At 40.4% G+C, this 17,100-nt stretch overlaps 1 protein-coding gene across 16 annotated transcripts in view; it reads right to left on the bottom strand.

Annotated features, from left to right (window-relative positions):
• MEF2C (myocyte enhancer factor 2C) overlaps positions 1-17,100 on the bottom strand; it is a 169,438-nt gene that overhangs the window by 21,605 nt on the left and 130,733 nt on the right. For 14 of the 16 annotated variants that reach the window (XM_025204466.1, XM_006023836.2, XM_025204471.1 and 11 more), the window contains 2 exons: positions 16,267-16,453; positions 14,981-15,028 (listed from right to left, as the gene is read on the bottom strand). In XM_025204466.1, the coding sequence (XP_025060251.1) occupies positions 14,981-15,028; positions 16,267-16,453 (235 nt within the window). The remainder of the gene's footprint in view (positions 1-14,980; positions 15,029-16,266; positions 16,454-17,100) is intronic. The other 2 variants (XM_025204467.1, XM_025204470.1) reach the window with 1 other exon arrangement.

Genomic DNA, 17,100 nt, shown 5'->3' with positions numbered 1-17,100 from the left:
CAGTCAGCACCAGTCACCATCTACGTGTGCAATTCAGAGCACATAACTATTCCACTGTAGGACAGTACTCATCCTAGACAGTACTGTCCTACACCAGAGTTAATTAATTTACTATGTCCTAATGCAGGCACGTATGTAGAGGGTGACACCTTATTGCAGAGCTAATTAGTTAGCTCTGCAGTAAAGTACACATGTAGATACACCCAGTATTTTAAACCTTTTATAGTCAGTATTCAAGAATAGTTCTTAAACCTCTTACATACTTTAGAGCCATACGAGTAAGGATTGCTGGTTTGGGTTCATATTTGAGAGTCTTAAAAGACACTAGGTGCATCTACATGTGCATTAATGCACTTTTCCTAATGTGCACTAAATGTAATACCTCCAATGTGAGGTACCAAAGTAGTGCAAATGCACATTTTTTTAGGTGACACTTAATGCTCAGTAGCATTTTATACTCTGTGTTAGCGTAGTAACACTTTTTTAATGCACTGCTTTAATTTGGAGAAAAATAGGCTATTGTGCATTAAAGTGCAAGTGTAGACATGTTCCCTGTAACATGTTTGCCCAAACTGGACAGTGAACCCTATGTAAATTTCTGATTTTTACAAATGGATTATTACTTAGGCAAACAAATAAAACAAAACAAACCTCCCTTCCCCCATATCCAAAACACCTAACCAAGCATCATCATCAAAAACCTAATATATTCCTGAGGAATTACTAATGTAACACAAAATAAATCAGTGCTTTCTTTGGAAAGCTCAATGTTTAACACCAGCAATTTAGGGCTGAAAATTTCCAAGCTGCTGAGAACCACTGGCACCTACTTCTCATTAACTGTAATAAGAAAAAGTTGTTCAATACTTGTGTAAGATTCAACAAGTCCAGCAGTAATTTCAAGTTGTCAGAGTTACTATTCACTACCTGCTAGTTTCTACCTCACAAATTTTCAGAGAAGAATATACGGACTTCCTTTTTATGGGTTGTCCCTGTCTGTATGTCACTATTGGTTTAATCCTGTTACCTGACCAGCAGGCCTTCCAAAAATACTAAGAAATGTAGAATGATACAGTGTGTATAAGTGACCTAATTATGCTGCTATGTTACCCTGAAATTTATGCAGAAGGCAGGGTACAGAAGCACCTTATAGACTAACTGAATCAAAGATGCACAAGCTTTCATGAGCAAGAGCACACTTCATGAGCTAAGCATCTTCCTGTCTTATCAACTCTATTCTGCCTTCTGCCTGACTTCAGATTAATGTGGCTAACTACCTCTCTCTGCTCTTGAAATTTATGATGGGTGAAAAATAACTTAGAAAAGAAGGAAGCCAGTAATAGAAGTCTTCGTAATTTTACACACAGTTCAGTATTCTTCAGAGACTCCACTGACCAGAAGAGGAATTTTTCCTAAGCAAGAATTAAATAAATAATGATGAAGAATTTAGGTTGCCCTTTCAATTACTCCATGTATACAATTCTTGGGTGCCTGTAGACATGCAGGGAGGCTGCTCCAATGCACTGTAATTAGGACGTGTGCTCATTAGCGCATTCCAGCAAGCCTCTGTGTCCCATGTATCAGCATTCCCATGCTTCAAAATGGTGGTGGGTGAACTTTAACTAAAGCTCATTTGACGAGCTTTAGTTAAAGTGTCCCCCACTGCCATTTTGAAGTGCGAGGATGCTGATACAGGAGATGCTGCGAGAGGTTTATTAGAGCAGTTCTCAGAGTCATTTTAATTAAAGCTCCCTCCTCCTCCTCACCTTTACAGCATGTGTGAAAACACCTGTTATTTTTAATGCACACATACTGATGGAACAGTAAATGCTGGTTATCACCAAAACAAACGGATAGCAACCATAATGCACTATAGCCAGGAAATCATTCTTGTCTTCACCTACAGCATAATTTTTAAAGGAACTAATTGAAGGTTTTTATTCACATATTGCATCTGTTAGTCATTTCACAATACATTACCTTAGCTAAATGGAAGTGGCAGAAGAAAACCAACGTAGAAATTTGTTCACCCAGGAGAAGAAAATCTTTACATTAAAATACCCGCTCATTCCCACACTGTTACACTAATGGACCCTCTCTACTGAATTACAGGGAGCAGACCAAGACAGATGTGGTGTGTAAAATCTACTGACTTTGAATGAAAGAATTCTAAAGCATTTTGTGAAGTAACAACTGATTTTGTGTGGAATAGAAAGAAAGGGATAAGAGTTTTGGGGATGGGGCGAAAGTATCACAACAATTCTTTATTTTCACTTTTCTTACAGTAATAAAAGGGCTATGTCAATTTAGAAACTAAAATGACAGTATGATGTGAGGTTAGCATTTTACCATCAATGTTAGCATTTTACAATCTCTCTCTCATTAATCCATACCAGTGCATCAGCTTAAGGTACCAGTATCATTGCTGGGAGAGCCTAGTAGACTGCAGTTATGCTGTACATGGGAGGATTTGGGGTCTTTGGAGAAACAGGATGATGGTGTTTAGGTACAAGTTATGGCCACCTGCCCTAAGAATGTAAAAAGGCAGAAGATTTAATTGCTCTAGCCACATACTCTTATTAGCAACAGAAAAGCTAGATACTTAGTCGAGTAGGTGCTTATTTTGTAGGGTAATTTCTATTTTTAACCAAGAACTGTCTAATTGAAAATGCATAACCAGACTTGGCAGTAGGAATCAGAACCCAGGTTTAACCCACTCATGTCTGAATGCTACAGAATCAGGCTCTCTCGTTTACTCTCATGTCCTCATAACTCCTGCATAACTGCCTACCAGAGGTCCAGCTTCAACAGGAGGGAAGGAAGAAGCTCCTATAGAGGCTATTATATAGCCTGGTGATTAAGACATTGTTCTGGGAGAAGTTGGTTTGAATCTTTTCAAAATAAGGAGAGCTCCCATGTCTTGGGTAAGTACTCTAGTGCCTAGGACTTCCTATAAGAGGTGTGTGGCACCACCACCATAATATGAGCCCTTGTCAGCTAGGCATCTATCCTTAGAAGGGGACTTGATGTGCTGGATACCAAGTGGGAATATCTAAGGGGTATACTTATTTATGTAGGTTGCTTGGCCAGGAATCAAAATTTCAGAACATTTAAGGTAGCCACCCTCCCATCCCTTAGAACAGGGGAGAATATGAGGATGTAACTAGAGTGTAGCATACATTACTTATTCTAGATAGGCAGGCAGACTCTAGGGGAACTGTGCAACTGAAACATACATTAAAAACCCTGAGTTGGTTCTAATTTACCTAGGTATCTGAATGGCTTTACAAGACTGTGTGTGTATAGCTGAGCTATTTAAAGCTAACTTTGCTCTCCCTGCCCCTGGTTTCTGTGCTACATATCAAAATGGAGGGAAAGACAAGCAGAGTCTTAGTGTTGCTCCCCCTCCATCCACTCACCACAAAGTAGCTGCCATTGTCAATACTCTTATCATTGGTTCTTATAAAACCTGTTCATAGCTCCATACAATTTGCTATGTTTGGTAATTTCTTAATGGCTAATTTCTTAATGGCATCTGGTTTAAGAAATTTAGGATTACATTACTCTAATGCAGGAAAACATTATGTTTCCTATATCTTTGCCTCTAATTGTATTGATTCATTTGTTTCTGCTTCAGCAAAACTGTTTTGCTCTATTAGGTTTATACATCTAAATTTGTGTGTGTGTGTGTGTGTGTGTGTGTGTGTGTGTGTGTGTGTGTGTGTGTGTGTATACTACGTTATTTGGCTTGGATATCCACCTGATCAGCTCAGTCACTTCATTTTAATTAATGAGAAAATCCACTCACGTGCAAAACAAACTGGGTTTCACATTTACATCTTTTTAAATGTGTATGAAGTTAAGGATAGCAAAACCAACATCAGAAGTGCAGGGGAGGGACCCTGAATGGTTAAGATAGGGGTGGGTAAAATATAGCCTGTAGGCTGAATCTGACCTGCCAGGCAATTTCATCTCGCCCGCATGCAGATGCCTACCAATTCACTGTATGCGGTCCAGCCCAGGGATGCTCCTGCTATGCTTGCATGCAGGTGAGCCCTGCTCACTCCCACGGGGGCAGTGTGCACTGTGCTCCCACCCTTGCCTGCAGGACAGCTTTGATGACCCCAGCTCTGCAGGTAGGCAAGTGGCAGTGAAGGGTGGTAGGAGGGGGAGCAATGGTGGGAGGGTGGGAAGCGGTGGCGAAGAGCCGTGGCAGGTGGGAGTGGGTGCAGGGGAAGGGTAGTGGCGGCAGCAGGTGGAGGTAGGAGAAGGGTGGGAGTGGCGTCAAGCGGGTGGGGGACAGCGGGAGGGGGAAGGGAGGGGCAGTGGGCAAGAGCACAGTAGCAGCTGGATGGAACATGGGGCCTGCAACGGTGTCCCAGGGCTGCAGGTGGTGGGGGTTTAGGGCAGGGCAGCAGAAGCAGGGAGTCCAGACCGGCAGGGGCGCAGAGTCCACCTGGCTCCATTACGTAGGGCTCCACAAGGCTCGTATGCAGTTCCTGGGTTCTCTGCCTGAGCCATGTGCCTCTATGGGGAGCCCCACATCATGTAGCCAGTGGCCCAGCACTGCTCATTGCCACGCACAGGTCATGGGGAATGGTGGGTAGCTCTACGCTATGAAGTTGGCCTGGATCTGCTCCTGCCCCTGTTGCCCTGGCTAAACCCCATGAGCTGTACTGCTGGCTTCATCGTATGGTGCTTCCTCTGGTGGTGCGGGGCGTGGACATGTGAGCCCTGCGTGATGGAGCTGGCAGCCCAGCCATGTGTAATCCTGGGGCTTGCTGGGACCATGTGCCACTGCGGGGCTCTGCCTGCCACAGGCCATGAGCACCTTGAGGCCTTACTGCCTGCTGCTGCTGCTGGTAGGCAGGGGCTGTGTGCAATGGTGGGCACACAAATCAGGACAAAAATATTTTTAAAAATCAAATTAAAATATGTTATTTTAGATGTTTGATTTTTATTATATAGTTTTTTTTTTCTGGTTTCAAGATGGCAAACTGCCTTGCCAAAAGACGTACTTCTGGGGACAAAGGGAGGGACTTCTATTGGCAAAGATCAGGGGTTAGGGGAGGGACTTCTGGTCCCAAGATGGCGATCAGGGGGCAGGGCAACCGTCAAGGGCAGGGCTACCTTTGCGGCCCTCAACAGCTCACCAGAACTCGTTAAGCAGCCCTCCAGCCAAAATAATTGCCCACCCTTGGGTTAAGACATCTTGTTGCAGCTGTAGATATGTAGGTTTGAATCACACTCCCCAGTTGTGCCAAAGGCTAGCCCAGGGATTCTCAGTATTTTTGGACTGAAGGGACTCCTCTAAATCTCACAATTTTATGGCACCCTATTTTAAAAAAAACTAATATAAATATAGTATGAATATTATAGTGTAAACATTACAATTCTAAGATTAAGTCATGCATTAATGCATTGCATTACTATATGATATGACATGATACATGATGTTCTCCTCTTCAGACTACTAAAAGGGACATGTCCCCAGCTCTGCTGGGCCCTGTGGATGCTTGCTCCCACTGCAGCACCTGGACTCCCCACACCTGGGTTTAGGTCACTGATGGGAACCGGCAGGGCAGCTTCTGTGTTTAGTTATGTCAGGATGATACCCTCCTGGGGCCAATTGTGTAGACCCTAGGGACACCCAGGTGGCCGGGACAAAATGCTGGGCTGCATGCATGGCCTGCAGGGAGTACTTAGGGAAGCAGAGGTGAAGGTGGGGTAGGAACAAAATACAGAAGGTCCAGGAGGAGGTGTGTACCTCCTCATCCCTGGTATGTACCTGAGGTGCTAAATGCAGCCACTGCCTCCACAACTGCTCCTTGCATGTTGGGGACCAGAACCTCTGCTTCTGTAGCCCCTCCCTCTGGCCCTGGTAGCATATGAGGACCAGGGGAGGGGGTGAGCTAGGCTGAAAATCATGGCTCAGCAGCAGCCCTACATCTCCCTACCTGTGGCAGAGTGTGCTGCTTAGAGCATCTGGTACCAGGGTGGCTGGGGGCAGCTGTGTAAACTGTTCTCTGAAGGATGCTGGGGCAGGTGTGGGGTACTGTGCAGGGAGAGGAGCAAGTGGTGTACTTACTTCTTTGCATAGGCAGATTAACAAATGAGCCTGGTTGCCAGGGGGTGTGAGGGGCAGTGGTACTGGGTATATGATAGTTATTCATTTTTTGACCCCATTCTCACCAGCCAGCCATGGTGAGCAATACAAAGCAGGCATCAAAGCAGGCAAAGAAGACTCATTTGCATACTCATTTTGCATACCTGGCAAATATGTAAATGAACATGCAAATAAGTAATTTCCTCACTTACTCCACATTGCTCTCCATACTTGCCAATGAGTGTGTGAGAACCAGGTCCGTACCTCCACAGCAGTAGCACTAAGAAAGGAAGAGGTTCCTTCCCCTGCTGGAGCCTGGGTCCTGTGGGGAGAGGAGAAGCCCCCCTCCCCCCTCATTCTTTTCTTGCGCAGGGCCCCAAAACATCTTAATCTCTCTATACACAGGGGCCGGGTACTGCAGCTTCCTTGTAGAGATCTTGAGTGAGTCCAATGTGACGCTGAACCCCGGCTGAGAATCACTGAGCTAGCACCTGTTGACACAGCTGTAAATGGGGCCTGTCATGCAGATTAGGAAGTTAAAGACAGCTAAATGTTATGCTAGTTGTATCACTCCTCTGTGTACTGTTGGCTATAGAAGCTGTTCACCTTAACCATGTTAGCCCAGTGGCTGCTAAGGCTCAGGTGGACCTTTGGCCTTGCTGGGTGATAGCAGCCAGGCATGTCCTGCCTTTGTTGAGATATGGGTACTATGTAAAATGAGGGGTAAACCTGTGTGGTTCCCATGTCACTGTCTTTTCAGCCTTTTATGGAGTACAGTGCTACTGTAAGCACTAGACATGTAAATTATAGCACCCCAGGGTCAGAGCCTGAAAAGAAATCAGTGCTCAAAATCCTGGCAGATAGTAGCAGTTAGAGCTATTGGGTGTGGAGCTATTCTGAAATCTGTCCTTATTTCAGTGCTTAAAAAGGGGAGGAGTTATTTTGACTACATGTTACCAACTGTGGGTGCTAACATCTTGGAAATCTGATTATGAGCTCTTTTAAAATCTAGCTTTAGAAATAAGATTCTCATGGACCTGCCTGTCCAATTTCCATAAGAAATTAATTCCTTATCCAGTAAAGTGGTTAAGCATGTATACATCTGAGTATGTGATAAATCAGTCTCTCCATTTTGCATGCTCACACATGGGGAGTTGCAATCATGTCCTTCCTATGCAACTAACAAGCTATATTTTCTTTCCTTTCACGTGAACTGCCCTTGAGTGTTAAATCACAACAAGGATCAAACAGATTTATATAATGGGGAAAACACATTACTGGCAACTATATCAAGGGAAAAACATGACTCTGTAGACTTTATTCTTGCACTTTTCTACACATGACTGCTTGAAAGCCTTTTTAAAACTCAGGACAACTCATTTACTTCTTCAGCTATTTGAAATCAGTGACCTTTTTGGGGGAAAATAATGCTACACCATTTAGGAAAAATATTTCAGGATAAGAATCAACTCCAATTTTAGTAGAGTTGAAGTGCTGTTGCAGCTGTGATGGTCCAGGAAGTGTATGAGAGGCAAGTATTTTTTGTAACATCTATTATTGGACCAACTGCATAGCTAGGAGAGATGTTTGACAAGCTTTGGGTGTAAAGCACTCTTCTTCAGGTCCTCGCATTTTAGGTCAGTGTAGAATATGAAAATGTAATTTTCAGTTTCCAGAATATATTTTAAATATATTGGTGATGGTTTATTTTTCATAAACAGTGGTAAGTGGCATCTTAGTTAAATTACATATTTTTGTAATATGCATAACTGCTGAAGACATGCAGAACGCAGTTTTACATCATGTTCTGATTACATGTTCTAATCACAAATCACACATTCCTAGTTCTCCAACATTTCTGTTAGAATAAATATACTAATAAAAGGACAACGTATGGTATATACTTGTGTATACTATATGACGATAAAATCTTAAAAAATAGTTCTAAAAATCCAGAAGATACAAACTTGAGTTCAAAGTAGCTATTAACCCTTCCCTAACTTTTCTGATTTTTTTGAAACTCTGGGCAACAGCTCCACTGTTATCAGTTTGCAAATGTATGGACAACAACTGGAATCTACAGCCTGAATACTTTAACTGGGGATCATGTTAAAAGATAAAGGGCAAGAGCTCAATATTGTCAAGAACGTGTACAATGTACATGCTGCTATACTGTAAGATTTGTACTCCCAGCAATAAAAGGCTAAATTAATTTTTTGCTTTCGTTCCCAGAGCAAAGGCATAGCTGCATTCCAAGATTCAGGAGGCATCAACTATCTCTTTCATTACTCAAGAGTAAGCATGAAATCCAGATGTTTGCTGATTTGCTATGCTTCCTTATATTCTCTCTGTCTCTGGACAAAGAAACAGATTGCAGAATACAGTGGAAAAAGACAGCATGATGCCTTCTGTGCAGGCAGTATAGAAAATACAATGGGTAAAATCTTGGACTCACTAAAGTCATTTGCAAAACCCCCAGTGATTTCAATGGAACCCAGGATTTCATCCAATAATTCCAAGTTATTGTTTGGGCATATATTCCTAAAGGACTATTTTAAAGCGCTTGTCATATATAAACGAAAGCCATCCTGCTTGTCTTTAAAATTCTGCTTCCAAGGAACTGCATATCTGTATGACTCAGATAACTGTTCATTACTCATGATCATAGGACTTTTTGCCTTCAATCCTTTCAAATCTATCTTTTTTATAAATACAAATATTGAGACATTGTGAATTAGAGAGAACGTAAGACAGAGAACAAGTAAAAATCTATCACTTCAACACTTATGCAACTATTGGAAACTTAGTAAAGGCCAAAGTTTCATGAAGTAGGGGTTGAGGTCTACACCAAGAATGTACTTGCATGCACACATATATATGCACACCACTTTGTTGATAATGCATACAGTCTCCTTTTTTTGGTGAAACTATTGGTCAGTGTGTGATCCGTGTGCATTGACAGCAGCCTTCATTCTTGAAAAATTGCTTCCAAAATAATTGAGTAGGCGAAATTCCCTTCTCTGAAAAAAACTAACATGATATTTATGCATTTCATCAGCTGCAAAAGGACCAAATGGGACTTAAAATAGTACATAGGTCTTGTACACAATTCATATAGGTTTGAATTTCAGCAATTTTGAAGAACAAGATTTTCTGTATCTTGCACCTATCAAACAAGATGTAGTATTGTCAGTTCTTATAACTAACATGTGCACTGGCGGATTAAGATTTATTGGGGTCCTGGGCAAACAGAAAATTGGAGGCCCCCTACACCCCATTATAAACATGAATGTATCATGTAACTCCTCCCCTGCAGCTGGGGCCCTGGGTCCTGGGAGCTGGACGTCAGCAGGGGGAGGGGCCCCTTCCCCTCCTGCTGGTAAAGCTGCCAATGGAGCAGGCTGTCCGCTGTGGGCTTGGGGCTTTCCGCTCTGTTGCCTTTGTCCCAGTGGCCCTGTGCCAGCTATGTGCTCCCTGCCCTCCCGGCAGTGGGAGGCACAACTCGCTGCCCCGCTGCTGCCGTGTGGGCAGGGAGTGCACAGCCAGCACAGGGCTCCCAAGGGAAAGGCAGCAAAGCAGAGAGTGTCAAGTCCACAGCGAGCAGCCTTCATCCATCCTCCACACAAATATAAGGGGGCACACACACCTACCCATGCTTCCCCTGGGAGGGTTGTGCAGCAGCAGGGAGTTGCCCCCCCCCATCCCACATGCCTCCTCGACGTGCCACCCATGGCTCTATCCCGTTTTCTGCCTCAGTCCCAGTCCCATGCAGTGCCCTGGATGGGCAGCACCCCCAGCCCAAGCCCCTGCCCCACTCCCTCCCTCACTGTGGGGGCCTCAATCTGTTACCTCCCCCATTCCCCTTCCCCTCCATAGACTTTCCTGCAGCGAGCTGCTCTGCACTCTGTGCAACTGTATTCCTAGTCTCCCTCCCTTACTCCCTCTCCCTACCTCACTGTGGAGGCCTTAATCTGTTACCCCGCTACAATTCCCCTTCCCCCTCCATAGACTTACCTGCAGGGAGCTGCCCTGCACACTGCACAGCTGTATTCCTAGTTATCTGCATGTGTGCAGCATGTGCATGGGACATGCCCTGCATCCCACTCCTGGCAGCCTCAAGCAGGACCCCTTGCAGTCTAGAATGTTGCCTGCCTGCAAGGGGAAACCTGCCATTTCCCAAGGGCAGGGCCCTAAGGGCCCGTGCATTAATGTGCTTCTGAACATGATTCACACTATATCTGGTATTTTCCTTAAAGACTTGTCTCTGGGAGTCAAATGATAATTGGAAAATCTAAGTTATATTAAACAATTTTTATAGTTAAAGAAGAACCCTTTGAAAGTTCAAAAATCAGAAGGGAAATAGAATAATCTAACAGTTATTGCGTTTTCCCAACATTTCCCAAATTATTTGATTAATTAAATATGGCATGAAAAGGTCTTGGGCACAGGCCTAAATGAACTGAAGATCCATCATGATCTGGGTAAATGTCAGAATCATATAATAAATATTTGCAAGCTCTTTCTTTTAGATTGTAAAGTTGTTGTGGCAGGAACTGCCATGTGCTATGCAAATGTACAGCACCTAGCACAATAGGGATTCTACCTTGCTAGATAGAATGCTAAATGCTACTAGAACATAAAGGATGATGTTAATAATAGTAGTTTCCTATGTATTTATTTAAGAGGCAACAATTTGTTTGGGTGATGCCTTTTATTGGACCAAGTATACAGCTAGGATAAAAATCAGACAAGCTTTTGTCTGAAAAAGCATTCTTCTTCTTTTTATTTTTAACATAATCCATACTTATGGCCTATGAATTATCTTCCTCTTTACAGACACCAAAGCACATCCTGAGAGAAAGGTTAAAGGATTTTTGTATAATTTGTTTGATTTGTGTTGTTTAGCATAAATTTGTTTTAGTTTGATATCAAAGGAGACCAAAACAGTTAGTTGCCTTTGGAAATCCCAACCTGACTGCCCTCACTAAAGCTCACAGCATTTTTAGAAATATTGTTTCTTTTTTGTAAATCATACTTTAATTGTATTTTTGAAAGGGTGCCACCCATAATTCTTCTCACCTGATGGCTTATAAATTAAAAATGACTATTACACACATTTCTATTTGGTTTGAAAGGCTAACAGAATATATAATGCATTCATGCACAGTCAGTACGTGACCAGGAAAAGTATACCTAATGGTATAGCATAGCATGTTCTGACTGAGAGATCCCAGACTCAAGCCGGCCAAAGCTGAGATGACTATTGGTAAACTGTATTTAAGTTCCAGAAGAGGGGTTGTACTGTATCCCCCCTTAAGTACTCACTGCCCTCCTCATGATCTATAGATTATTATGGGAATAAGTTTTTAAAAGAAACTGGGTTTCTAGAAATGACTAGTAATTTTTTAGTGACTAATGATTTAGTGTCCAACTGGAGTTACTGTAAAGAGGCCACATACAGAAGATGAGTACTTAGTACCATTTGAAAATCAGGTCCCAAAATCTCTAGATATTTTGGAAAATTTAGCCATGTGGCTTAAGAAAGATGGTAGAGATTAAATGGAACTGACAGAAGAGCAAATTACAGAAAAGTATAGAAACACAATAAAAATGATACTTCTGAGGAAAATACTAGAGTCCATTTTAAGTATGTTAGACTGTCTTTAAAGATTTTATTTTATTTTTGCTATTATTATAATTATAATTATTATTTATGGGGTTGTAAACTTGAAGAAAGTCTGTTGACTAAGGTGGATTCATTGTTTTATACAAGAAAATATTGAGCTGAAATACCTTCACAATATATTCCTAGTTACATGGACTGGAAAAGTTAAATAGAAAAAGAGGAAAAAAATGTTCATTATCCAATGGTCTCATTGTGGAATAAACTGCAAAATGTAACCCAACCTCAGAGATAGTTCTAACCATGAGATCAAACATATACTTGCAAAGAAAGGCCTCCAAGATAAACAGAAGCATTATGATTTAAAAAGCAGTCAACCATTTTTTGAAATCTTTATCCTTTTACTAGACTTTCAACATTGAGTCAAACTACAGCTTAATTAACAAACAGTGCTAAAAACAACTAATGGACATGATTTGCTTCTTGTCAAGTTACCCATAACTTACATGGTTTACATCTAAGAGTAACGGTCTCCTTAAAACTTAAAATCACTTCATAAACTTTACTATGTTACCAAGTAGCATGTCACCTCGTTTTCATGTTAGCTATGGGTTAAACTGAAGGGTGTAACTAAAACGTGGATTGAGAACATACTGTTTTAGGTCCAAAGGACTCTTGTTCTTTCTTTCAATCAAAGGTCTCTGGTTTAAGAGAATGACACCAAAGACACTGCTATATTTATAATTTAGCAACTATACAAAATGGGAAGTTCACACTAATTTTGTTGGCAGTTGCTACTGTCACATGATATCAACTGTCCAACCAGTGTTGGAATAAGAACAAATTTATACTAACAAACCTGAGATAACCTTGGTTTTAGTTAAAAATACCACTACTGGTATTTGGTTGTATAGGATAATAAAGAAGCAGTCAGCTTTCTGCAGTTCTATTTATGTCTTGGGTTGACTCCCAAGGTAAAACTGTGGATGATTTCAGGGTTATTACTTGGAACAATTCAAACCAACAAAATAACATAGTTTTCAAAACACGGACTTACCTAACCTAAGTAGCTTATTCCGTTTGCCATTTTCTAGTTATCATGTAATTTGTTAAAGCAATGCAGAAACTGATGCCCTTGTGTTAACAATAAAAAAAAGTTTCATTTTTGTAGTGACTGAAATGGAACTCTTAACTCAACTCTTCTCATTGGAGTGTATTATTTTAAATCCATGCTATTTTTAGGTGCTGCAGAAAAATGCAAATTTATAAAGTTATAATATAGTGAAAAATGTGAACCCTAACAGATTAAACCACATGATCATGCTATGAGCATCTAAGAAGCCAAATGGAAAAAACACAGGGGTCTCTGTTTCTTACAAAAAGTGTTGAACAAAGAGAACTTTTGATGTTTATTCTTCTGTACCCTTAAGAGAGAGAGAGACAGAGAGAGACAGAGAGAGCGCTCTCCAAAATAGTAGCATTGTTGAATGATGCTACTGAGGCAGATGATTCAGCCTTATAATGACCTCTCATCTTCCTTCATAACTATATCAAATCCCTCCTATTGCTTTGAATTTAAGGCATGACAAACATAACTGTATTGGTGTTTTACTAGATAAAGAACAAAGACTATTCATACAATTAAATATTTATGATGCATTCTTAGTAATGTCTGTCTTACATACAGCTAAATCAATTGATGACTCCAAAGGTACATTGCTTGAAAGTCAAGTATATATTATTGCCAATAAGCAACTCAAACACTCTATTTTTCCCTATCTTCTTTCTTTCCTTTTCATTACACTTATTTCAAAGAGAAACAGTATACATGTAAAAAGAATATGTCCTCCAAATGCGTATGATAACACACAGGTTTTATAGAGCATAAAGAATGACAAAGACAACTAGACATTTAGAATAACTTCTATTTTAGTGTGCACAAATATATATATATTTAAAAGAAACATGTTGTTTACTAATTCGTAGCACCTTTCTAAAACAACAGACAAGCCCATGGCTGTACTACAATGGCATGTCTTAGCAAGCCAGTAGAGGGAGCCCATTAATAGGGCAATCAATTTCCTTTCCCTGTTTCATTGCTGCAGAATCTAAAACTTCTATCACGTAAATTGTCAAGGAAGGGTATAACATGCAAACGCCAACAGACCAAATCTTTTTTTTCAGCTGTGTTACAAAGAATAACAAAAGATAATTAAGGAAATTGTCATTTTCTAGTATGGGTATTACGAAAACAAGAGAGACAACCAAAAAGCCTTATGTTCCTATTGTCTGTAAGTTCTAGTCCCAAGTTAATATAAAATGACCTCTCAAAGGTGCAGTACTAGTCGAAAGTGGTTTCTTGATACAGTGCTGCTCAGTTTCAATCTTACTAGAGACGTATCACACAAACATCTGCAAGTCATCTGCACACAATGAAAAATGAAAGGGTGTGATCTGAGGCAAGATGAGAAGAGCTCAGCCCAAAAAGAAATAGCGTTTCAAGTATCAGGAGTAAGTCCCGCTAAAGTACAGTGTCAAGTGGTTCAGCTTCTGTATATATCACCAATTATTGCTATCTCTGATTTATGGTACACAAAATGGATCTCCCTACTAATCTTCCATACAGCTCTGAGTCAGCCAGTGAGTGGATAAACCAATATTCGCCTTGTCTGCTAGGGACCAATACCATGAAGCACTTAAGAAAATGCTTAAAATTAGGTGACAGTTCACTTCTGGCTTTTCACTGTTACCTTTTTAGCTCAAAAAGAATACAAACAACATGTACTTAACTCAAGCACATGCTAACGTATTTTGCTGAGCAGGGACAGTTTAAATGTGCTTAAACTGAAGCATATACTTAAACACTTCGCTGAAATATATATAATAAGAGTCAGGATTTCAAATAGAATTGACTTTCACTAGGACTTTTGGTTATCTAAGGGCTATATCACTGGGCCCAAAGATTTTTATTGAAATCCTTGAGGTTAAGTGGAAAATGAAGAAGGCCAGAGATTTTTACACAGGGATTTCAATCAGGGGTGGGGTTTTGAATGGTGCTGAACACTAGCCTAATGCTGATCCCCTTGAAGTTGATGGTAAAACTCGCACTGACTTGAGAGAACTACAATAATGCTGAACACTTTAAAAATCATCCCCAACATACAATTTTTTTAAAGACTAAGTCTATAGTAACTATCTGTTTTGGTGCCCCAGTGATTTATAATATTTAATATGAGTGATCTTCCTTTTACCTGCACTGGTGCCTGCACCGGTTGTGAGGTCCCCACCCATCAGGCCACCTACGGTTTTAAATAAAAGTCACAATGAGAATGACAAGAAACCAAAACCAAAAACAAACATAGAAACAAAAAAAAAACCCCAACCCAAACCACAAAAGTCAAACACTTTAAGCAATACTAACCAGCTTTCTACTCACAGATGGCCTGATCTTAAGCTCACAAGCATTCCTGAGTGACTTCAGTGACTTTAGTGTCCACTAGTTCATGTCCATAGTTAAAACATTTTTAAGTGCCCCTAGTAAGTTTTAACAGCTATCATGTTTGTTCACTGGTGACAGGCAAACTTAAAAATAAATGCCTGTAGATTTTCAGCTTTCCATTGCGTAAGAAAAATCACTAGTATTAAAAAAAATTATACTCAGTCTGACTATACGTAATCATTTGTAAAGCATATTTATTTTAATTTTAATTGAAATAGAAAAAAACAAGATAAATACTACTTTATTGGAAAAAGCCAGTGAACAGTGAAGGTACTATAAATGATGTAATTGTAGTATGTATTTGCTTAATTGTTGATTATAAATTTCTCAACCCTTTCACACACAGTTGCTCTGAGGATTTTTTTTAACTCTTCCTTGGACTGGAGACTTTGGATGGTTCCTTGAATGGAACTCAAAATCCTTAAGGATGACATTGCTTTGGACAGGAAGAATGAGACTAATCCTCATTTATCCTGATCAGAGGTGACCCTATATATCACTAAGCATAGAAAGAAACTGATTGCTTATCCAACAAGACATTCCAGCTTGGAGATGGACTAACATTTACCCATCAATGATCTTTTGAATATATAAATAACCACAAATCCTCCATTTAGCCTCTCAACTGTTGATTTCAGTAATTAGAGGCCTATTTTACTTTTAAAAGACAGGCTTGCTTTGACCACACTGTTTTTTCAAATTTTATGGAAATCTGTCTGCTGAATTCTTGCATGAAACAAGCAGATGAGCTGCCTTTTTTGTAAAACAGCAAATCGTCTCCCTTTTATCCTTTATTGATTTCCTTTAATCTTAGCCAATATTCATCTGTTTCAAGAACATTATTTCAGGGTTATTTTTATTTTCTAATTTTGGCATAGGAACTTTTTCAGCTGTCTTTGATTTTTCAACATGGTAGTTTTGGGAAACCTGTTATGACTGAGAGGATCTTGCTCTTTTAGTACAGTTTAAAGTGAAAAAGACACACTAGTTATTTTCCAGAAAAGATCAGTTAAAGAAATAGGATTTAACAAAGCATACCTGTGTTACCTGCACTTGGAGGTCGATGTGTCACACCAGGAGACATGCTATTTCTCTGCAGAGAAGGGTGGGCCAGTGGCAAAAGGTTGGGGTTACCGAGTGAGCTGACTGGGTTACTGTATACCAAACTGTTGTGGTTGGACACTGGGATAGAAACTGGCATCTCAAAGTTGGGTGGTGGAACAGCCTGTACATGCAAAAAAAGGAAACAAAGACAAGAATAGTACAGAAGCACAACAGTCTTCAAGTACAGTTACTCTATATTTAGTTCAGAAATTTGGAACTGGTGGTTAAAACATTTAAACTCCCCTCCCCATGAGAATCAAGAGAAGAGTTTAAAAAGTAGGAACTAACTATGGTTTAGGCACTAAACAAGGTTTTTAAAAATGGCTTTACAAATCACTATACTTTACTGCAGTTTGTGCTTTTGCTTTGTGAACACTGGAAGGCTTTTCCCCCTCACTTTTGTTTAAAACAAAACCCTGCTTCATGTAGCTGCATTTTCTTTTTCTTCCATGCATTGAAGTCATACTTGTTCACTTGTGATATCTTAATGTGGTGTCACAGATGACTGTAAGATCAAAGGTAAATAATTATGATGACTTCATTGCCTGAAAAAAAATTAGAAGGGGTGGAATCCAGAAGGGTAAGCTTTAGTTTCCGCATGAGTAGCTTTAGCAACCAGAATGAACCCCAATCATGTTAAAGGCATGAGCAAACGTAATTACTTTTGTTATTAAACTATTTCCATATTTTGGAAGAGATGTAAAAGCAGCAAAGTGTTCCTTGAAAATGTGGCAAAAAGCAAAACTGATTTTTTTGGGGGGCGGGGGG

This window comes from Alligator sinensis, unplaced genomic scaffold, assembly GCF_000455745.1.
Source record: "Alligator sinensis unplaced genomic scaffold, ASM45574v1 scaffold218_1, whole genome shotgun sequence".
Classification (NCBI taxonomy): Eukaryota; Metazoa; Chordata; order Crocodylia; family Alligatoridae; genus Alligator; species Alligator sinensis.
This window is presented reverse-complemented; position numbering and strand designations above follow the sequence as displayed.